General features: G+C 45.8%; 5 protein-coding genes across 8 annotated transcripts; 2 read left to right on the top strand and 3 right to left on the bottom strand.

Annotated features, from left to right (window-relative positions):
• Positions 1-90: 90 nt before the first annotated feature.
• LOC125975166 (ATPase family AAA domain-containing protein 2) lies at positions 91-8,729 on the bottom strand. Of its 3 annotated transcripts, none has more exons than XM_049730372.2 (29): positions 8,310-8,696; positions 7,687-7,808; positions 7,551-7,606; positions 7,275-7,440; positions 7,056-7,128; positions 6,896-6,974; positions 6,539-6,712; positions 6,336-6,471; positions 5,865-5,978; positions 5,649-5,748; positions 5,470-5,585; positions 5,229-5,403; positions 5,053-5,141; positions 4,737-4,896; positions 4,465-4,555; positions 4,100-4,277; positions 3,713-3,849; positions 3,541-3,646; positions 3,279-3,465; positions 2,925-3,110; positions 2,688-2,823; positions 2,394-2,590; positions 1,953-2,112; positions 1,730-1,852; positions 1,380-1,547; positions 790-1,311; positions 576-703; positions 369-497; positions 91-262 (listed from the first exon to the last, which is right to left on the bottom strand). In XM_049730372.2, exons 1-29 carry the CDS (start codon positions 8,499-8,501, stop codon positions 230-232), a joined length of 4,233 nt encoding a protein of 1,410 aa, XP_049586329.1. In that variant the 5' UTR covers positions 8,502-8,696; the 3' UTR covers positions 91-229. The 3 variants fall into 3 exon arrangements, 2 of the variants coding, with proteins under 2 accessions (XP_049586329.1, XP_049586330.1); XM_049730373.2 differs by having other exon boundaries at positions 2,394-2,587; XR_007483886.2 differs by lacking the exon at positions 91-262 and having other exon boundaries at positions 790-933; positions 995-1,311; positions 8,310-8,729.
• A 221-nt stretch (positions 8,730-8,950) lies between these two features.
• Positions 8,951-11,776, bottom strand: psma2a (proteasome 20S subunit alpha 2a). Its single transcript, XM_049730398.1, has 8 exons — positions 11,612-11,776; positions 11,098-11,174; positions 10,730-10,862; positions 10,507-10,629; positions 10,331-10,412; positions 10,035-10,108; positions 9,699-9,756; positions 8,951-9,634 (listed from the first exon to the last, which is right to left on the bottom strand). Exons 1-8 carry the CDS (start codon positions 11,650-11,652, stop codon positions 9,518-9,520), a joined length of 705 nt encoding a protein of 234 aa, XP_049586355.1. The 5' UTR covers positions 11,653-11,776; the 3' UTR covers positions 8,951-9,517.
• Positions 11,777-11,915: 139 nt separating this feature from the next.
• On the top strand, positions 11,916-12,980 carry mrpl32 (mitochondrial ribosomal protein L32). The gene is made up of 3 exons (XM_049730400.2): positions 11,916-12,104; positions 12,207-12,400; positions 12,541-12,980. The coding sequence occupies exons 1-3, from the start codon at positions 12,011-12,013 to the stop codon at positions 12,790-12,792; spliced, it is 540 nt and encodes a 179-aa protein (XP_049586357.1). The 5' UTR covers positions 11,916-12,010; the 3' UTR covers positions 12,793-12,980.
• A 246-nt stretch (positions 12,981-13,226) lies between these two features.
• Positions 13,227-15,436, bottom strand: LOC125975177 (coiled-coil domain-containing protein 127). 2 transcript variants are annotated; one of them, XM_049730394.1, is made up of 4 exons: positions 15,297-15,436; positions 14,748-14,882; positions 14,123-14,367; positions 13,227-14,022 (listed from the first exon to the last, which is right to left on the bottom strand). In XM_049730394.1, exons 2-4 carry the CDS (start codon positions 14,875-14,877, stop codon positions 13,573-13,575), a joined length of 825 nt encoding a protein of 274 aa, XP_049586351.1. In that variant the 5' UTR covers positions 14,878-14,882; positions 15,297-15,436; the 3' UTR covers positions 13,227-13,572. The 2 variants fall into 2 exon arrangements, with proteins under 2 accessions (XP_049586351.1, XP_049586352.1); XM_049730395.2 differs by having other exon boundaries at positions 15,218-15,325.
• Positions 15,437-15,587: 151 nt separating this feature from the next.
• Positions 15,588-21,004, top strand: sdha (succinate dehydrogenase complex, subunit A, flavoprotein (Fp)). Its single transcript, XM_049730385.2, has 15 exons — positions 15,588-15,755; positions 16,337-16,417; positions 16,528-16,689; positions 16,791-16,934; positions 17,189-17,353; positions 17,442-17,590; positions 17,662-17,786; positions 17,949-18,117; positions 18,207-18,402; positions 18,628-18,799; positions 18,998-19,116; positions 19,182-19,293; positions 19,558-19,688; positions 19,774-19,887; positions 19,964-21,004. Exons 1-15 carry the CDS (start codon positions 15,693-15,695, stop codon positions 20,048-20,050), a joined length of 1,989 nt encoding a protein of 662 aa, XP_049586342.1. The 5' UTR covers positions 15,588-15,692; the 3' UTR covers positions 20,051-21,004.
• Positions 21,005-21,782: the final 778 nt, after the last annotated feature.

The raw sequence follows: 21,782 nt of genomic DNA, 5'->3' as shown, positions 1-21,782 counted from the left end.
TTTGGTAAAATGAAATTAGTATTCGCTCATTCAAAGACAGATCAACACTTGCTCCAAGTTATAGGCAAAACGGGCAAAAATGACACTGCATTATTTATAAAGAGAATCCATTTAGTTAAATAGAAACAAGAGGTAATACAGAGATTCACTTTATGCACAAAAGTATTAGTGGTAGCCGAGGGTACTGAGCATTAACATTTAAGCACTCTACATTGTTCTGTAAGACTTCTCAGTAGAAATCATTGATTTTTTGCTCCAACTCCTATTGAGAGGAAAACAGGAGAGAATTAGTAGTGATAACATTGGGTAATTACTTTGACGCTAGCCTGTGTTCATCTGTCAACAGCATTATTAAATACTATACCAACCATTGTTAATGCAGCTTTATGATGGTCTCTTCTGTGTCTGTAGACACTTTGGCAGAGGAGAGCATAGAGTTTCTCCAACTTGTGCACCTCATAGCCATCAGTCTTCATCACAACTTTGTCCAATAGCTCCTTGATAGGAATAAAATGATGCACACCGCATTGCAAATGTATCCATGATGTGCCATGAGCAATAAATCAGTAGCCCACCTTTAATTTGTCCCTGTCCACCACCAGTGAAGGTTTTTCCCGGTCACGGCTCTGCAATGCCTTTTCCATATCAAACTGCTGCTGAACAGAGTTCTTGGAGGGCCAAGTCATGCACGTCATGCTTCTCTCTACGACATAAAACACAGAAGCACATGTTCTGGCTTCTGTAGGAACTAGTGAAGTCTTGTCAAGAAGCACGGCGCTGAAGCCAAACCTGCGACCGAGTCCTTGAGATCTCCTGCGAGGGCTCCAGAGTGCTCTGTGCTGGCACCGTCTGCGCTAACCACCTCCATTGGTTCCGGCTCATGTGCTGCAATCTTGCTTTGGCTCTGGCTTTGGCTGCAGGCTTGGCCGCAACCTGTGTACAAGCGTCCCTGGTTATGTCCTTCACCGCTCACGGAACTGTGCCTAATACTGACTGGGTTTTGTGGCGTAACTTCAAAATCCGACTGATCTTTGGCTACGATATGGTTTCGTGTCAGGTGGTCAACATCCCTTTTTTCACTTTCACTCTGAATAGCGTCCTTCAAAGAAGCTCGAAGCGCCGCTTTGACCTCCTTGCTGTCTTCGTCAAAAAGCTCCGGGCTCAGCACTTTCTCCGTCTCGGTGTCTTCGGCATCTTCGTCGTCTTCGCTGCTTAAGCGACTATTGTCTTTAAAGACGTGAGAAGAGGAAGATGCCTTCTTTGAATAGTAGCCCGAGGACCAGCGACTCTTCCGCCGTTTCTTTCTCTGCACTTGAGGATCCAGATAGGTATTTGTTAGGACCGAGTGATCTGACTTCAAAAAGGACCATTTGCTCTACCTGTGCTTTTAGGAGGAATGGACGTCGAGGAAGTTGTACTCGGAATCGATGCGGTTGCGGCTTTAAACGGCTCTTTTGGTGGCGTCTTCTCAGTTGGCTTATTAGCCTCAGTCACAAGTTTGGCCTGCTTGGAGAGGGCATGGGAAAAGGAAGGTGTCGTCGACAAGCCTGCGGACAAAGACAAGCTTCAAGTGAAAACGCTGACCAATTGGCATCAACAAATCTGGGTCAATGTAGTTTCTCGGGTGAAGGCGTCACTCACTCACTCACTCACTCACTCACTCACTCACTCACTCACTCACTCACTCACTCACTCACTCACTCACTCACTCACTCACTCACTCACTCACCTCTACTGATGCGTGAATCTTTGATTTCATCACAAATCTTCTCAAAGTTTTCATCCAATTCATGTCGTATGATGGCATGCACCGTGTCTTTAAGCGCACAGGCCTTATGTCGAATCTGGCGGCCTGGAAGAAAAGAAAAGAAAAGAAAAGAAGAAAAAAAAAAAAAGAGATCAGAATGGCTGTGCCATCTACAGGTCCTTTACTCTAAATGGGCAGCGTGTACCTGAGGGGTTGGTGTCCGGGTTGTATTCAAGCGCATTCTTCCAAATGAGATCCACATCTTGAAGAAAGTCTTTGACCGTTACATATTGATGGAGGTCAATATTTGAAAGCACGGTTGACAGGTCCATAGGCTTCTCTATCACAGCAGCATAATCAGGAACCTATAGAAGGTGAGAGAGAGAGAGAGAGAGAGAGAGAGAGAGAGAGAGAGAGAGAGAGAGAGAGAGAGAGAGAGAGAGAGAGAGAGAGAGAGAGAGAGAGAGAGAGAGAGAGAGAGAGAGCAATTTCAAGTTCAAACAGTGACGCTAATGCCATATTTGATGGATTGAAAAGGGTGCTTTGGCGCCCCCGAGCGGACAAATCCAGGTAACTGCCTTTCAACATGATTTTCAATGATCAAGCAAAAAGTGAGTTTGGCGATAAACACTTCCAAAATAATGACCTCCTCTAGATCCACAGGCTTTGTAAAAGCTTTGAAGCGTTTATCATGGGAGAGGCGATTTGTGACGTCCCGCAAAAAGAGGCGGAGCTCCCTCAGGGTGTCTTCCTCTTGTTCAGCCAGTTTTTGGGCTTCCTGCTCCACCAGCTGACGTGGCGGCGGAGGAGGAGCAACAGGAAGCACCTCCAAGGAGTGGGCTGCTGTAGGGGGAAGTCAAAAGCTTGATTTTGCTTTTCAACGTCACATTTAAGCATGTTTCGAATTAAAAAATTTAAAAAAGCATCAAGTTTGTCTCACGTGACTTCCTTTTTGAGGCAGGAGCTTTGGCGGCCTGATTGAGTATTAGGTCTTCAAAGAAATGTCTCCTCTCCCGTTTGCTGGGGACTAGCACGTAATAAACCTCCCCATAATCAGCCTTAAACAATTCCTGAACCTGCAGAGAAAAGAGAGTGCGGTGAGGACAGCAAGCGGCGCTTCACCGACACGCCTAAGACTCGGGCCATCTCGCTAACATGCTTCTATTGGTCTTCATACCTCATAACTGAGTTCAGAGTACTCGAGACTGCAGGTTGCCAGTAGCAGTATGGGAGCGAAGGCAGGGAGGGAGCCAAGGAGGCTGAGAAAAGTGGCTTTTAATGAACAACCCACTGTCTCCCACCACTGTCCAATGTGGGGGATGTACAGGACACTGGGGGAGGTCCGCTTGGCTTCAACAAAAATCTGCACCGTAACAAATACTTCCATCAAGCAATCGCAAAGGTAGATAGCTATTTGGCATTTGACCAAACACAATACGACTGAGAATTTGGTTGTATTGAGCGCAAAATTGTAATCAATCAGCAATCTGTGGTTTGTCGCACTTGCAAGAAATGAGCCATTGTGACCTACCTGTGCACAGGTCTCCTCTGGTGCCGTGGAACTGGCTCCAAACAGCACCGCCATGTCTAAAGTGTGCACTGTGAATCTTTCAAGAGAATGGAGAACGGCGGGAGCCAGGTGAGCCGTTTGACCCGAGCCCGTTCGACCCTCCAAAAGGAGCCTGGGACGGTGAGAGGTGGGCTGGCTCAACGCGTTTCTATGCAAACAGAGACAACCATGAGCCTTTCTTCCAAAACCCATCGCATTTAGACAAACGGGACAATAAGGAAACCTTTCGATGCTGAGAATTCCCTTTGAGGCCTTTTGAGGGCTCTGCCCGTCGGGCCGCTCGTCGTCGTCGCTGAACACCAGGTCGTCCTCGGACACGCTCGAGTGATCTGGAAACACAGCCGCCGCCCTGAAGAGCGACCGAGATTGGACATTTGAAAGTCCACGGCGGGTACCTTGCGTCCTCTTCCTTTTCAAGCCCTGCTCGGCATGTGGGAAGACTTTGCTGACGGTGTGGAGGATCTCCTGCAGAGCGGCGCTCAGTAAGGGACGGATTGCAGGCAGCAGAGCCTTGGCTGGGGACACTACAGTCCTAATGATTACATTCAGCGTCAAAAGCCTCAAAGTGACACGGGCAACTTTCTACTGCACACTCGTTGATGTTACGTTTTTAGTATGTTCATTTCAAACTCGTGCTAAATCCCCCAAAAAGAAAAAGTCGACTTTTTAAAATATGTTTGGGGACACATAAAGCCATCTGCTCAAAATGATTAGAATTTGAGCATCGTATACTTTTGTGTAATAATTTGAGCTAGCGAGCAAGAAGCTAAAGTGATGTATACCTCTGTGCAGCCGGCACCATCTTGGTCATGGCGGACATGAAGTCTTTGGCTGTGATTGCGATGGAATTCACGTCAAGCACAAGTTTCTGGGATGAGGAATAAATTTGCGGATAGCGGCGCCGTAATGCGCACAGCGCCGCCTCCGAACACACGGCCTTAATGTCAGCGCCGCAATAACCTACAAGGGAAGACAAAGACGCAATTATGAAATCAAAAGCTTCAATATTTGCAATCCAATACACAGGATGCTTTTACACCAGAGATGTTCAAACTTGAGACGATATCATGTTGCCAGATGAGTAGAAATATAAACGTAAACTGTTAAAAGGTCAGTGAAATGTTTCGAGAACAATGCCAGGACTTGCCAACACATTCATCGGCCAACTCGTCCAAGAAATTGTCAGAAAGAGGAGGTGTCCACTGTCTGGTATGGATCTTCAAAATGTCTCTTCTTGCCTGCCGGACAAAATGAGATAGCAAATAAAGTAAAAAGACTTCATTAATGCTAACCCTATCTCCCTTCATGTCGGACGGAGCAGAAAAATAAAGGACATGCGAGCATGGTTAAATGACATCGACGAGTAAATTCTTTCAGCTAAGAATGTTCTGGAGTACAAGTGATGAAGCACGTCAGTACCTCTCTGTCGGGCAGGCTAAAGAAAAACTCTCGGTCGAAGCGGCCCGGGCGTCTGAGCGCCGGATCAATGGAGTCGATTCTGTTGGTGGCGCCGATCACTACAATCTCTCCTCTGCCATCCAGTCCGTCCATGAGAGCCAGAAGAGTTGACACGATGGAACTGTAGAAATAATCACAAAAGATTGATCATGAACCCGAATCTCAACGACACGTGAACATAGTCAGAAATTGCGAGTCAGGCACATTCCTCACCCCATGTCGTTGACACAGACGGCGCAAAATTCAATTGTAAGGCATGCCCTCGTCCAATGCTCACCTGTGAATCTGATCCTGTCGACTGGACCTGACCGGAGCCAGACCGTCGATTTCATCAAAGAAAATGATCGATGGGCGCATTTGGTATGCCTAGATGAGATTGAAAATGGAATGCGTCTTCAAAAGCAACAACGGAAAGCAGATGATTTGTAATGAGCAAAGGGATGTGTTGTTGACCTGCTCAAAGAGATGGCGGAGCTGTCTCTCGGACTCTCCGACCCATTTACTGAGGCAATCGGCCCCCTTCCTCATAAAGAAGGACACCTTTCGTTCTCCCTGACTGCATTCATTGGCCAAGGCTCGAGCCACCAGCGTTTTGCCAGTGCCTGGGGGACCATAAAACAAACAACCCCTACAAAACAAAAGCATGCAGATTGACATGTTACATAAGATGACGTGGATGCTGTTCCTTGTTTACCTGGGTGGCTGGATGTGGAACCTCTCAAAGACTTCTGGGTAAAGCAGGGGGAACACCACCATCTCTTTCAGGGATGAGATGTGTCTGCTCAAGCCTCCGATATTGCCAAAGCGCACCTGCGGAATATGTCCTTGTCAGAGGCAGAAAGCAGATTTGTTTTCACCATTTCCTTTGCTCACCGTTCTGTCTATGTGCATGGGGTCAATGAGACTTGCTCCAGTTTTCGTGCGATCTTTGTGAATTCCCAGCAAGTCATCTTTCACAATGTTCACGGGTAGACTACCGTGGAGAGGAGGAAAAAAAAAAAACAACAAACATTACAGCTCTTAACCGTCATTGCGATATGCTTTAATGAACGGGAAAAGCAAAACAACAACGAGGACTGGAGTTCTCACCTGGTGACCGACCGGCTCCCGCTCTTAGTTTTGCTATTCGGCCTGGCCCTTTGAAAAGCCTCATCTTCTGAAGAAGTCGACGTGGACTCACTACTACGGAGGGTGTGTCTCATCCTGTTGGATACACAAAGACATCTCACATAATGTTTGAAAATATTGACGACCGCGTGTCGAGCTGGCCAATAAGACAGAGAGAAAGAAAGAAAGAAAGAAAGAAAGAAAGAAAGAAAGAAAGAAAGAAAGAAAGAAAGAAAGAATCTTACCCCTCAGTACTATTCCTGATGGTGGAAGAAAATTGGAGAAAAACAATTGTGGAATGGATTTAACATGCATTGTTGATACGAACAGAGAGAATCTCCATTAAGCCAAAGGTGAACATGTTGACAAGACAAGAGGACGGGAGCAGTCAAAATGCGGATCACAAAAGTTCGAAGCAGAATGTCAAGCGTCTCTCTCGCTTGTCCCACTGACCTGGCGCTCCTCCTGTTGTAGGGATTCTGAGGGGCCACGGAGCCAAAGGGAAATCTGCGTCTGCTGGGGGACGAGTGCTCCTTAAAGTACATGGGGCGCTTTCTGCTCACTCGGCTCTCTCGAGCTTCTCTGGGCTCTGGCGTCGGGACAAAATCAAGAATAAAAAATAGAATAAAACGCTCACGGGAAAAAGAACAAGTTACCATCTTGCGGCGCCTGGTAGAGAACGACATTTTTTCGCTGTCGGAATTCGTAGCGCCTCTGGTTGTCTTCGTCACCGGCGTCCTCGTCGTCGTCAATGTCGTCGTCGAGGTCATCGACGTCATCGTCGTCGTCGTCATCCTCGTCTTCATCTTCGTCCTCATCGTCATGATCATCTTCAACCCCGATGTGAAAAGAAAAAAAAAAAAGGAATTACACTCACTTGTTTGGATAACATGATCATATTCATCAGGATCATTCTGTCCTGAGAATCTGATGCCATGTACTTGGATACTGCTCAAAAGCGACAAAGCATGAGGCGCTCGTTGGCTCGCTGGCTCGCCGGCTGGCTCGCTCACCTTGGTTTTCCTTGGCATCCTTGATGTCCACTTTGGTCTTCTGCGATCGCCTCACTCTGCCTCTGGTGTATACACCCAGCTGCTCGCAGAAAACCATTTGGCATCATTTCACCGCCGCTTGATAGAAACAATGTCTTTTCACGCATGGGGTGTTCATGACCTGTTCTTCATTGTTCAATCTGCGTCGCAACTTCTTCATGTCATCCATCTTTTGCAGGACAGCCTCTGCCGTGCTAAGGCCGTCACAAGGAATTTGGTCTTTAATTGACGCTTTACCAAATCGTAAATTGCGAAATGAATGGAGTTGATGTGGCGAGTTAACGGGCTTTTTGAAAAAACATGAATATCATCAACGTGGAAAAATTGTTCGGACACTCACTTGGTGATGAGGCGGTCATAAAGGACAGACTGATTCCGGGAATTCAATTTATATTGGGTGATTCTGGAACTTCGTCGTAACGAGTGTTCCACCTCGTTGTCGGGGCTCCTGAGGTTGATGCGGCTTCTTTTGGGCGTGGAAGTCCCTTCTACCTCGTCTGGAACATCTTGAACAGGAACAGAAAGCAGTTTGTTGCCCTATCGTCCTAAAAATACACGCCCGATAAACACGACGCGTGGTGGAAAAAGGAGAATTACGTGTCGAGTCAAAACGTACCCCCTTGCACTTTGTCGCAGGATGATTTTCCTTCCTTCTGCAGTCTGGAGGATTTCCTAAACGCATTGAATGGTTGCCACGATAATGGTTCAATGGTATATGAGAAAGAGGCTCAGTCGCTCGCTCGCTCGCTTACCTGGTGGCATAGCCTCCAGCCTTTGGTTGCATGTCACTAAAGGAGACCCCTAGTTTGACTCGTTGGCCTCTGGTCTTGGGAAAGTCGTGGAGACAGCTTCCCGACTGCTGCTCGTCATCTCCCTAGCGGTCACAAAATGACTTTAGATGTTGAGAATCTATTGCAGCCATGGTCAAGTTACACACACTTCCCTGAAACTATCCAAACTACAACTGTATGCCAAACCCTTGGGCCACCTTAGGACATCTTCAGGGACCGTTGTTTGGTCTCACAACTCAATCCAATCTACAATTCAGCATTGTCCTCACGATAAATGAATTCAATTGTTGGAAGAAGATGCTCTTGAACACATCATCCATCAGTGATGTAACCTGGGGTCCTCCAACATCAGACACCCTCACCCAAGTCCACCACCACAAAATGTGTCAGTATGAATTATTGACTCCCGATTTTGGTCACATCATGTCATGGCAGAGATGCGAGTGGACAGTGGGATGTTATTTGACTACTGCTGTCAGTTGCTCCGTTTAGCTTAGCCGCCGGCTAGCAACAACATAGCAGCAAGTGCCGTTAGGACATCAAACTGTATGCAACATTGTGACTCAACAAGCTTTAGCTCTCACTCGATTGTGTTCGGGGCTGCCCAGGTGATCTTCTCGAGCGCGGCAGGTTCGTGTCGACCGGGGGTTGTTTCTCTGCGAAGCGGGAACGAGAGACAGAAACTCCGAGCTTGTGTCCAACTCCATCGACCTCCTGTTTGGAGTTGTTGCCACCGGTTGAACACCGCCGCCGCCGCTGCCGCGTAGCATTCCCATGTCGACTCCAGCCCTCAGTTATAAACGCACGAATGACGGGCGCTCGGTCACTACAGCACTCCGAAGCATCCAAAGTTGAACGTCATCAGCATAGAAAAGATACACGTCAATTCGCGGCGGCCGCCATACAGCGTCGCGCTCCTCTTCTGCCCTTGATTTCTGGCGCCACAAATGACATCAGAGCAATGGTGGTAGAAGGAGCTGCCGCGAGACAAAATAGACCCGAGGTGCTATTTGCTATGAGAATTAAAAAGCACCCAAGGTGTCACAAGAGACCCGTGACAGCATTTCTTTACCAAAGCCATACTAAACTTTTAATGGCCGCCAGATTTGATAGAATAGAGTAAAAATGACTCGCTCCTGATCGTTGGGCGGAAGAATACATTGGCCGTACCACTACCGGTAGTTTCAGAGCGCGGTGATGTTGACAAAGATTTTTGAAACACCCACACAATACGAACCCGATTTTTTTATTATCTCAATGAATAACTGATCAACCAACATAAGAGAGAAAAAACGGTCTCCTTCCTTGTCAGAAAAGGAGGGAAATGATGTCAAACTGCTGTACGAGCAACTTTATTAAGAGAGGTCATCTCAAGTATCCCACTGGCTCATGGTAACTTCTGTTGACTTACAAAATGAAATCAAGTGCTGACAAATGATTCTGCACTTTCATCAAATGTAAGTCAAGGGATGTCAGTGGAAGACTTGAGGTTTGACTCAAAAGCACACACGTAGACGTGTGTAGTAGCCATCAACCACATTCTTAAATGTATAGTGTGTGTGACAAACCACTACACTAATTAGGGTAATAAAACGTCACTTTAATTTTGTTTGGGTTATCAATTTGGTATGGCGTTGATGAGACAGTACTTGGAAAAAAAGCGTACCCCAAATCATCATGCCATTAATCAATCATCTTGGAAATGACAAAGGAGAACTGAATTTCACGCAGTTGCTGGCTACTTCACGATCCTGTCTACACTGAGCCCCATCACCATGCATGCGGTGGGTCCTTATGCAATGGCTGCCAGGTAGTCTTTCACTTCCGCTGGGGTGAGTCTCTTGAAGCCGGCCTCATTGCAGATGCCAACCTCAATGTTCTCCTCAGTCATCTGACCTTCAAAACTCTCCTGTAATCATAAAGTCATTGTGAAGGATGTTTCTTTGTGAACATTTATGATCAGGAAATTGTACCTTTAATGTCAGGATGGCTGTGTGGATGGCATCTTCCAATTCCAAGTCATTGTTATACCTGGAGGATGAAAGCCAATCAAAAACCAATCCGGTATGCAGTATGGTACAATTCTCGAGATGCAGAGAAATGTCCAGTGAAGATAATGACAATAATAATAATAGAATGATAATAACAATATTGGCAGAGTCGTAATAGTAACCCTTTTAGGATATGTTTGATCTCAATATATTGGTTGAAATTAAAAATACACACACACACACACCGTAATCCTTGTTGTGATATGCAGCTGATAACAGAATGCAATAACTGTACAACTTGAGTGTGAAGCAAGCTACCTTTTCTCAAGGAATGTTTTTCCATTAACGTAGTTTTTTCCCATGGCTGTGGCTTTCCATGCAAAATATGCTCCCTGGGAAAGGAAAGATGGGACGGGGGACAGTACTTCAATTCATACTCTTCCGTAATTATATGTACTGCTGAATTGAGTTTTAAAAATGCTCAATTACTAAAGGAATTAGGCAATCAGATTTTTCCTCAACTTAATGCAGTCTGGTTAAACTGCTCATGACAAATAAGAAGGATACAGCCCTGGAGATGAATCATTTCTTCAGAAAATGAAAACTAAACTTACTGAGGGATCTGACTGGAACAAGTAGGGCTGGTCTTCATCCCATCCGGCTATCAACAACGACACGCCAAAGGGACGCACTCCACTGTAGAGAAGAGAGAAAAACATCACAGCGCAGTCACATCAAGTGAGATCGTACAGTGCAAGGTCAATGATAAGTGTAAGTAAGCTTCACCCACCCTGACTGTGTGTACTCTTGCATCACAGATGCCACTCGCTGGACAAGCTGGCCTGTGGGGATAGGTTCTTGGTAAACAAGGAAGTACTGTTGTGCCAGCTTCCTGGCTCGGCGGACCAAAACCCTGCAAAATACAACATTTATTCATCTTTCCTTTAAAAACAACAATAATATTTGACAAAAAGAACTTTGTTATTTGGACAAATATTGAAAATCCCCCCCACCTGTAATCAGGCCCCATCCCGCTGTACACCATGCCTATGTGCTTAGTGATGGGCTCGACTTTGTGAACACTCTGCTCATCATACAGAATAGACTTCTGTTTCTTTTCTGTCGCCAGGACAACCCCATTGGAAGCTGAAAAAAAAAAAGATAAAAAGCCATCAGACCTCCAAAAGCATTCACAAATGAGTCGCTAAGCAATTTTAGCTGAATCCTAATGTAAAAATATGGTGCCTGAAGATTAAAAGGAAAAAGTTGTGTATATTTAAGAAATACCAATTTTAAATTGGCTATGAAAGGTAACTTGAGAATCAGACAGAATCACTCAAATGCCAAGCAACAAGAAACAGCAAAATTGGGAAATCCTTACCTTTAATGCCGACTGAGGGGGCTCCAGCAGCTACCGCGGCCAGTGCATATTCAATCTGCACCAGTTTACCAGAAGGGCTGTGAAAAAGCATGCGGACGCTTCATCAAAATTATGACTAAAAAAGGAACGTTAAGGTCAACAGAAATGTAGAAAAAACATTCCTCCACTTAGCGAGTCTAAAAGTGAAAGCAAAACCTAAAGGCTTTGATAACGTAAAATGACCTGTCGCAACACATTATCGGAGATGCCAGGTCAAACTATCTCAATGAACGTGTCAATGTGCGAGTTGGATTTACGTACATAACAGAAAAGGCGTATAAAATAGTTAGCAACATGCTAATTGTACATGTAGCTGATTCATTGCACAATGACAGTGCATAGACATCAGATGCTAAAGATATACAAACATTAGAGACGGCGTACCAATTTTTATCTATTGCAATTCAACAGCAATTATTGTAAGCAGCGTGTTTACTGGATATATTTGAATCAACGGCAATTTTATAAAGTTTACCTAAATGTGGTCAGAGAGAAACTGTAGCCGCGTTCCGCCATTTTGGTCTTCTTCTTCTCTGGTGAATTGGCTCGCAAAATTAAATGAGAAACACTGCCACCTAGACAATTTTACTCTAAATGTCCTATCACCACAGCTCATTCTTGTAACGTAAACCCCAAGAGGAAAGTTCTTATTTTATGTTGAGAATTTTTTTTTCTTTTCATGTAAAACTAAAAACACCCAAAACACATCACATTCAAGCCAAGGGACCTTTCTACCACTAGGCGGCAATAACGTTCCGCATGTGTGACCGAAACGGAACAGAAGAAGAAGTACCTTGTCGCCCTTTAGTGACGAACGTCTCAGTGACCGTCAAGTGTTTGACATGTTTTGAAGGGAACCAACGTGGAACATAAAATGAATTTGGCTGCGTTGTTGCACAGTTTAAGATGCTCCTTGTTGAACATCGAGAGCAGGCTCCTGCAGGTGGCTGGGATAGAACAACGGTTAGGTGAGTTTATAGCAACCCAATACAGCAACTTGCTCCTATTCATCTGACTTGATGTTTGGAGAGCTGTCTTTCGGCCGGCCAGTGATGCGATTGTGTGTGCAGTTCCAGCCCTGGCAATGAATGGCTCCAGCCTGCTGCCTTCTGTCGAGGAGCAGCAACAAGAAGAGGAGCAGAGTGGAGCGGGACCTCACGGCGTTTTGGACAGCATACTGTGGATGGCAGCACCCAAAAAGAGACGCAGCATCGAGGTCAACCGAACAAGGAGGAGAGCTGAGACCAAACTTTGCAAAGTCAAGGTACACCCGTAGTCATTTATTATGTCAGCGGTCATATAAGCGACACTACACTGAATTGATAGCCAAAGTTGTTTCTTTTTTTTTTTTCTTCTCTGTTTGGGCCACTGCACATGATATCACCTGGTTCATCTCTCCTTCAGCTGGACATCGAGCCTTGTCCAGAGTGCGGCCACCTAAAGCAGAAACACACCATGTGTGGCTTCTGTTACGCTAAAGTGTGCAGAGAGACAAGTCTGATCCGTCGCCAAATTCAAGAGATGGAGGGCGGTCCTCTGGCTGCCCCGACCGTGGAGACCGTTGTCTTGTACGCTGACGAGAAACCAAGCGAGCTGGACCAAGGAAAGAGGATAGTGGAGAGGCCTAGGAAACGGCCTGCCTGGTTCCCCCACTAATGCTGGTGTAGTGTGGCGCCATGTGCTGCACTGCAAACCATTTGAATGCAGACTTAGTCATGTGCTGTCGTCTGTAATTATTGTGGCTTGGTTTGAGCAACGCTGTTTTGTGCCATCTGGTATATACTGTATGTGCACAGCAACAACTTCAATATCTTTTGTGTGGGAAAATAAAATCAACAAAAGCATGTCATTTGTTCACCCATCCGTTTTCAGTGGTGCTATTTAGTCGGGTCATGAGGGAGCTCATGATGTTGTCAACCGAGGTGCCATGAGAGATCATCCATTTTTTTCGACGTGAGAAACGCTGCACTATACTACGCATACCTCAAGCGAGCTGGTGACGCACGCTGAAGCTGCCTCTCAACCCATGCAACTAGTGTTGACATGTTTTTCTCCTTATGTGAGAAACAACACAAGACGGTGGAACCAAATTCCTACACCGAGGCTTTATTGTGCGCAAAACACAGAGTGCTTAGGGCATCTGAACATAAAATAGAGCTGAAGAGGAGTAAGCATCAGCACATTTCACACTAAAATCTCTTTCGATGTGGCAGTATCAATGAAAACGTTGCCAATCAAGTGCATGTCCTGAAACGTTCATTTCAAAAGACTATATTTGAAGCTTTGATTGCGTATCCACTGTGGATATCATTTAAGTGCATTTGTATCTCATGATTTGAAGCTAATGCTTCTTATATGGGCTATCCAGGGAGAACTCATTCTTTTAAAAATGTGACAAAAAGTCAGAACTTGCTCCATATTCCATTTCTGATGTTCTTATGATTTTGTTTGCGGCTTAACGTTTTCCCCGAGGAGGACTGCCTCGGTTCTCTTGTGTTTCTGAACAGTAACCTGCAGCTGCCAGTACTTGAGATAAACCCACATGAGACTTCCATTCTTCCTCTTGTCCACGTTCATCATGTTTGCACAATGCTTATCCCTCTTAAAAATATCTTGAAGATCATCCCCCAGATTCAGTTCATCCAGGACAGGCTCCTTGACGGCTTCCAGCAGCATGTTTCTCTCCATCTCTAGACGCTTGTCTCGAGGTAGGATGAGGGAACAGTAGGCGTTCTGGCGCTCCACCAGTTGAGCCTCGAGATGGCTCAGTGCGGCGTTGGCTCTCTGGAACCACTCATTCTGTTGCTCCGTGGCCTGATGCAGGACGGCTCCTCCAGCTCCAGACTTGATATACTTTTGCTTCTCTTCTTCCAACCACTCACGCTCCTGATGGAGAAGATGAGGGATTGTTTGGCGTGCAAACGTGCTCAAGCGATTCAATTCAATAGGTCAGTCGCCATCAGTGTTTGCGAAACCCACAAATTACCTGCTGTAAACGTTTCCGTTCTTCTACCAGGAGATGGCTCTGGGAGATCATGGCCTGCTTGTAGCCTTTCACCCTCTGTCTTTCCTTCTCGAGCTCCAGCTCCAAGGAAGCCACGGCTCTGCGCCTCTCTGTTAACGTCTCTTCATACCTGGACTCCAACTCGCTTTTTACCAGGAACACATCTTTGTTATACTTGGATTTGACCTTCTCGATCTCTCTCTGAGACTCGCGGGTCCAGATCCAACCTGAGAAGACAAACAAAAAGCATCTTTTCCTCATTTCGACATCAAGAGCAGCTGCAGAGATGTAACTGTTCATCTAAAAAAAAAAAAAAAAAAGTCAAAAGTAGATGAATGAAATGACCCAAAAGACGACTAAAATATATTTTGTGTTAACATGAATAAGTGCAAAAGAACATAGTGTGCTGTGCAAAGAAACGTGCCTATAGGCACACGCACTAATCACCCTTGATGTTTGTCACAAGTCCTGATACACAATATTTGGTTCATTTTTGCAGTAGGGACACAACAGTGTGTGACTTCTTTTTTAATTTGGTAGTTGAGAATGTGACAGGAATTTTAAAATCCCAGCCATCGTATATGCAACCCTTGCTGATGCAACTTACGAAATGCCGCTAGCCCCAGCATTGGCACCAGGAGAGCATAGTTCCACTGGTTGCCATCTGCGCCTCCCTCCCCTCTTTCTCCTGCGTCTGGTTGAATGTTCCATCTTGGGGGGTCATTCAGGTTGTTCATTGAGGCTATCGACACACCACACAAACAAATCAAAACATAAGCATTAACATGATCATGTGGGATTGTTTTTTCAAGTAACAATCGATAGAAGTGAGCAAATGTAATCTAATTGCATCTCTGTACTTCAGCATAACTACAGATAGAAAAAAAATACATTTAAGTAAAAGCAAACATGTACAGACGTGCACTCCAGTACAAAAGTAAAAAACAGTTTTTATTGTGAATATCCACGGTAAAACATTCACAAGCTTGCAATGTTGACAGCCCCGCTAACCACAACAAGGCTAACTAAGTCAAGACTACAAAGCTAGCTAACATGGAGGCTAACGCGCTCATACACCTTAGAGTAGTTCACAAATGCATCCAACGGGACTTTGTTATTCCGACGTCTGTTTTGAGCTAATGGTGTTGTGTCTCACCTTGAAAGGAAAGTCTAAGGTCACTTATACATTTGTTCCTGCACCATATACCCAGGTTATACAATTTCTAACCCGTTGACGGTCCGTCTACATCAATAGGGGGGTTTAGATTGGTGTTATTAAACATGTTCTATTACATGACATAATAAGGACACGTACAAGAGTATCTTAATTAGAGCAAACATTAAAATGTTCATTTAGCAAAAGGAGTTGCTACAAAAGGTAGAAAACGTTTGCAAATACACTGTATGTATTATGTGACCCCTGTTGGTCGGAGAGTGGTTCATTCCAGTGGCTCACAATACGTCAGCCTCTAGCCAGTCTGGACTCTCAAGTGTTGTCGGATCGGATCGCATCGGATCAGATCGGATCGACGTCTCACCTCTGACGGACAACATGGCTGCTGTTCAAGCTGCTTCTCGCCTCCTTTCCAAGAGGATATTATCCTCCAGGAAAGCAGTGAGTATCTCTGCTCGTTTTGTGTAGTTGTGCATTCATTATATGGCAAGTTCCAAATGAAGGTCGGTGACGAATATACTGCATTGCTTTCATAACGACTTGCGTAACCTGCGTTACGTAGGAAAGGGCTGCTTCAATGTGACACGAGTTCTGCGGTGTCAATAGCTTTTAAAAGGCCACTAAAAGATGTATTCTCTTGCCGTTTCTATGGACATATATATCTACATTTTAAGAACGTTCGACCAAGTGTTATTCTTGTTCGTCAAAGAACAAGTTTACTTCGTTGTCCTTGTGAGAAGGGTTGTGGCTCTTGTTGTTAGCATGGTTGTTAGCGTAGCCTTACGTATGTTTAGGAACCTCAAAACATTGTGTGAAGACCTCTTATTTCACCTAATAACGCATTAATAGGACGCTGTATGGAGATATCATCATCATCATCATCATCATACTGTAGCCCAGGGGTCACTAATTCCGGCCTTTAACCTCAAATGATCAGTATTGTATTATGCATCAGCAGAGCTTGCGAGATTTGTGATAACTGCTGAGTCTCGATGAACAAATATTTTTGTCTTTGCTGCCAGGTCTCTGGTACAGCAGTTCAAGGTTCCAGGAATTTGCACTTCTCCATTTACGGCAAGAAAGATGCCAAGGTTTCTGACAGTGTGAGTTGAAATAATCATCTATTGAAGAGTCTGAATATATCGATTTACTTCAAATGTTGTGGGTCACTGTTAACATTGTAAAGGCTGTAAGGTTTTCTTTTTTTGCTCAGATCTCCAATCAGTACCCCGTTGTTGATCACGAGTTTGATGCAGTGGTGGTTGGCGCTGGCGGAGCGGGACTCCGGGCAGCTTTTGGCCTGTCTGAGGCTGGCTTTAACACTGCCTGCGTCACCAAGCTTTTCCCCACCAGGTCTCACACTGTTGCGGCGCAGGTAGAGTCAATCAGTTTTCATAATCAGCTAAGACGGACGGCTTCCAATATTGTAGATTACGATCAAACAAAAGTCAATATTTGCCCGATGTGTACTTTCAGGGTGGAATCAACGCAGCGCTCGGCAACATGGAGAACGACGACTGGAGGTGGCATTTCTACGACACGGTGAAGGGCTCGGATTGGCTAGGAGACCAAGATGCCATCCATTACATGACCGAGCAGGCTCCTGCAGCTGTTGTGGAGGTAGGGACTTGTTGAAATTCACATACACAACAAAGCTGTTTTCAAATGAAAATCTCTCTGAGATTGTCAGTCAAAACATCACGCATCATACTTTCATTTTTGACACCATTAAAAGCTGGCATCTAAACAATGTTGTGTAGACTTTTGACATATTGAAATATCTCAAAGATAGAAAGATGCATTCTGCCTTCACCCCAACAACAGCATGTCACATCCTCTTTCTCGCTCTCTCTCTCTCTCTCTCTCTCCACTAGTTGGAGAACTTTGGCATGCCTTTTAGCCGCACAGAGGACGGTAAGATCTACCAGAGGGCTTTTGGAGGTCAGAGTCTGAAATACGGCAAAGGAGGCCAAGCCCACCGCTGCTGCTGTGTCGCAGACAGGACCGGACATTCGCTACTTCACACTCTGTACGGTCGGGTATGTTGGCAATACAGAAAGACCCTTTGGACACGCACACCTATTATATATACAGTACGTTGAGCCTTTGTCTTCATCGCGTCTTCAGTCGCTGCGTTACGACACCAGTTACTTTGTGGAGTATTTTGCGCTGGACCTTCTGATGGAGGACGGCGAGTGCAAAGGCGTGATCGCGCTCTGCATGGAGGACGGATCTATCCATCGCTTCAGAGCTCAGAATACGGTCATCGCTACTGGGTAAAGTGGCCGCTTTGCCTTTTGCCCTTTTCCTACGGGATCTCAACAAAACGCTCCAAATCTCTTTTCAGGGGCTACGGTCGAACTTATTTCAGCTGCACGTCCGCTCACACCAGTACCGGGGACGGAAACGCCATGGTGACCAGAGCAGGTCTGCCCTGCCAGGATTTGGAGTTTGTGCAGTTCCATCCCACCGGTGAGAAAACAACACAAACGCTTGTGTTTTCAAAGACCGCACATTAGCCGTTGCACCACTCCTCCCTCCCTCCCTCCCTCCCTCCTCTTAACTTGGATCAATGTCGGCGGATCCATCCTTCCGCAAAGACCACAATATATGGAATCTTGTTCATCTTTCCAGGGATCTACGGAGCCGGTTGTTTGATCACCGAGGGCTGCCGTGGCGAGGGAGGCATCCTGATCAACAGCGAGGGCGAGCGCTTCATGGAGCGCTACGCACCCAACGCCAAGGACTTGGCATCCAGAGACGTGGTGTCCCGCTCCATGACCATCGAGATCCGAGAGGGCAGGTCATTGATCCCGCATTAATTTGGACGCTCTCCCATGCAAGAAGGATTTGGAGAATCTCTGCACTCTTAACTTTTGTGTGGTTCTTCAGGGGTGTGGGTCCAGAGAAGGACCACGTATACCTGCAGCTGCACCACCTCCCTCCTCAGCAGCTCGCCACCAGGCTGCCCGGCATCTCAGAGACGGCCATGATCTTTGCCGGCGTGGACGTCACAAAGGAACCCATCCCCGTCCTGCCGACCGTCCACTACAACATGGGAGGCGTACCGACAAACTACAAGGGCCAGGTAAGTCCCATCGTTGACCCGCCCCGCCGCTCGCTCTTCTTAAAGTCCCAATGATCATCGTCACACACACATCTGGGTGTGGTGAAATTTGTCCTCTGCATTTAACCCATCCCCATGTGATTTTGATCCATCCCCTGGGGGAGAGGGGAGCAGTGAGCAGCAGCTGTGCCGCGCTCGGGAATCATTTGGTGATCTGCAACTGAGATGGTTCTGAATTTCTACCAGGTGATCACTCACACTAACGGCGAAGATAAGGTTGTTCGTGGGCTGTACGCCTGCGGAGAGGCCGGCTGCGCCAGTGTTCACGGTGCCAACCGCCTCGGCGCCAACTCGCTTTTGGACCTGGTGGTGTTTGGCAGAGCTTGCGCCCTCACCATTGCTGAGGAGCACAAGCCCGGTGAGGAATTTGTGGCGGCGTCCTGTCCAAATGCAAAGATTGCTTTACATTTCGGGTTGACAATGAATGCCTCCTTAGAAACTGTGGCCATGCTTGACAAAAAAAAAAAAAGATTTTTGTAAATGCTTTACAAGTAAGTGATGTGAGTTGAATTGAAACTTGTGCTGACATGGTGATGATTTTGTTTCTTCCGTCAAGGAGAGGCACTTTCCCCTCTTAAGTCCAATGCAGGAGAAGAGTCTGTGGCCAACCTGGATAAGCTGAGGTTTGCCACCGGAAGCTTGCGAACCTCTGAAATAAGGCTCAACATGCAGAAGGTATGCTTGCGCTCAGCACGCACGCACACGTTGCACACTGTATCATTTTGTCCTCGTTTCCGCAGGCCATGCAGGCTCACGCCGCCGTGTTCCGTACCGGCTCTGTTCTGAAGGAGGGATGTGACAAACTGGATGCCATTTACCAGACCATGGACGATATCAAGACCTTTGACAGAGGTAGGTTTCACATCAAACAAGGCAAGTTCAGGTAAAACATGAGCGCTTTTGTCCATATGGCGCCGCCATAAGCAACAAAATCTGAAAGAAACCATTCAACCGGAATTCTCTTGCGATATGCTTTGATACAATGACACCGATAGCACCTTGTCACCCTTCCAGGCAGGTGGACTTGCGTTCACGACTCCACCTTGCTCCTGGCTTGTGTGCTTTTAGCCCGAATCAAATGTCATCTTTTCTAATTTCCACTGCAAACGTCATCAGGCATCGTGTGGAACACCGACCTGGTGGAAACACTGGAGCTGCAGAATCTGATGCTGAACGCCGTCCAGACCATTCACTCGGCCGAGCAGAGGAAGGAGAGTCGAGGAGCTCATGCCAGAGAAGACTTCAAGGTCTGTGTTTCACAAATGGGGGAAAAATCCCTCTTCATCCCTCCCTGCCTCCCTGCTCTGACACGGCGCCTCTTTTGGATCGCAGGATCGCATCGATGAGTACGATTACTCCAAGCCCTTGCAGGGTCAGGAGAAGAAGCCCTTTGAGCAGCACTGGAGGAAACACACTATGTCCTATGTTGAGCCCAAAACTGGCAAGGTACTGCGGCTTGTTGTTTTCTGCTGCCGCATCGTTGACCTCAATAAATCAAATGATCTACTTTGCCCAAATGCAGGTGACCTTGGAGTACCGTCCTGTCATTGACCACTCTCTTGATGAACAGGACTGCGCCCATGTCCCTCCCGCCATCCGCTCTTACTAAGATGCCCTCCGACCATCATGTCTGCAAATGATCACTCACTATTGATGGTGAAATTGTTCCTGCAATACACAAAATATTAAAGGGAACTATGCTCGTGTTTTTGAAGGTGTGCCGTGAACACATTTCATCATCCATCTTTGCTATGGTGCCGGCCGGACTTGTGCGCTTTTCCGAGATTTGCGCTGCTTTAAATGCATTTGATATTTCAGATTAGGTTCAGTCTGCACAAGCTTGTGTTGCTGTAAGGCCGCAGCCCAGGAAACTTTTACGCATGTAAATATGACCTCGATGTACAATAAATATAATGGATCACATACTACTTGCGTGTTACAAGAGAAATCCATACATTAGTGATCGATTGGTGTGTTTGCAGTTGACAAGTGATGCGATACAAACGTAATCATGTGGTATACTGTATGTACATCAATAACAAAATGAAGCAAGAACAAATTCAGACTTGTGATGTAACATTTTTTGCTTTGCTTTGCTTTCTCTTAAGTACCAGACTGCTCTTTTAGCAAACGCCTCAAAAGTTTTGCCAACCACATATTGGTGCCTAGGCAATTGACGGTATGAATGTCAAGGAAAACCAGTGCCTGGTTGGCACTCACTCATTTGAAGTGGTGACTATTTATTTGCCTGTTTTTTTTCTGTTTCTGGTTTTACCCTACCTAACTTTGGGTTCATGTTGAATAAAGAGACAAAACTATAGAAACACAAGTACTTTTCCTGTCCTGTAAAATCGGGCAAACACGGAAACGTAGTGATAATCTGAAGTATGAATCGTAAATTTGCAACCGCAAAGACCAAACCAGATTGGACCTGACTCCGCCCAGCCGCCACACGGAAGCAATCCAATTGTTTCTATGCCTTGGGTTTGCCATTAAAACGCAAAATCTGTATGCTTGCATTGCAACTGTTCAACGACAATTAAAAGAAGTCCAAAAATTGAAACAGACTTAAGAGAGTTCTTGACTATTTAACCTTATTATTGTAGTTTATTTTTATTCACAGCAAGTGACAACAACAATTATGAACAAATGCAATTGTGGGAAGTGCTTGGCATCCCTTATCAAGTGCTCAACTGAGACCGCTCATGTCCCTCCTGGACCTTGTGACTACACTTTCTTATATTTTTATTTATTTTTTACCTCGTGTAGTGTACCTCTTGAAGTGTCCATGAGGTGTACCTAATAACAGGCCACAAATCATGGTCGAAGTTTAAGTGAAAGTGAAAAGTGCCACACCCGCCCTCATCCCCACCTCCTGATTGGCTGATGGCTTTGTGACGTCACTCAAGGACACTGCATTAGGTACACCGCCACTTTCTCTAGGTCCTTTTTTACGTGTCAGAAATATTTTCACGGACCGGCCTTTATATAAATAAATAATACATTTATATATAAATAAATAATACACTTATAATAAATATATAAATACGACTGAAATGAATCAAATGATACGACTGGCATTAAAACAAGTATAGACGACATGCAAGTAAAACTCACCATTCCGTTGAATGAGTGGGAGCACTGTGCTTGTTTCTCAGAAACGAGCCGGCCGGCCGGCGTAATCGGAGACAATGACACCCCAGTGGTTAAGGTTTGTCTTGAAATGGAGGATGCGTGGTCTCCATGTGCCCAAGCACTTTGGAAGGCTTCATTGCCTCGTTAGCTCCCCTGTCGCCAGTCGCCACATATTAAGCAGAGTGGGCTTGCTTGGCGTGTCAGTC

This window comes from Syngnathus scovelli, chromosome 9 (assembly GCF_024217435.2).
Source record: "Syngnathus scovelli strain Florida chromosome 9, RoL_Ssco_1.2, whole genome shotgun sequence".
NCBI classification, from domain to species: domain Eukaryota; kingdom Metazoa; phylum Chordata; class Actinopteri; order Syngnathiformes; family Syngnathidae; genus Syngnathus; species Syngnathus scovelli.
Note: the sequence above shows the minus strand (reverse complement) of the source record. Positions and strands in the feature narration are given on the sequence as shown.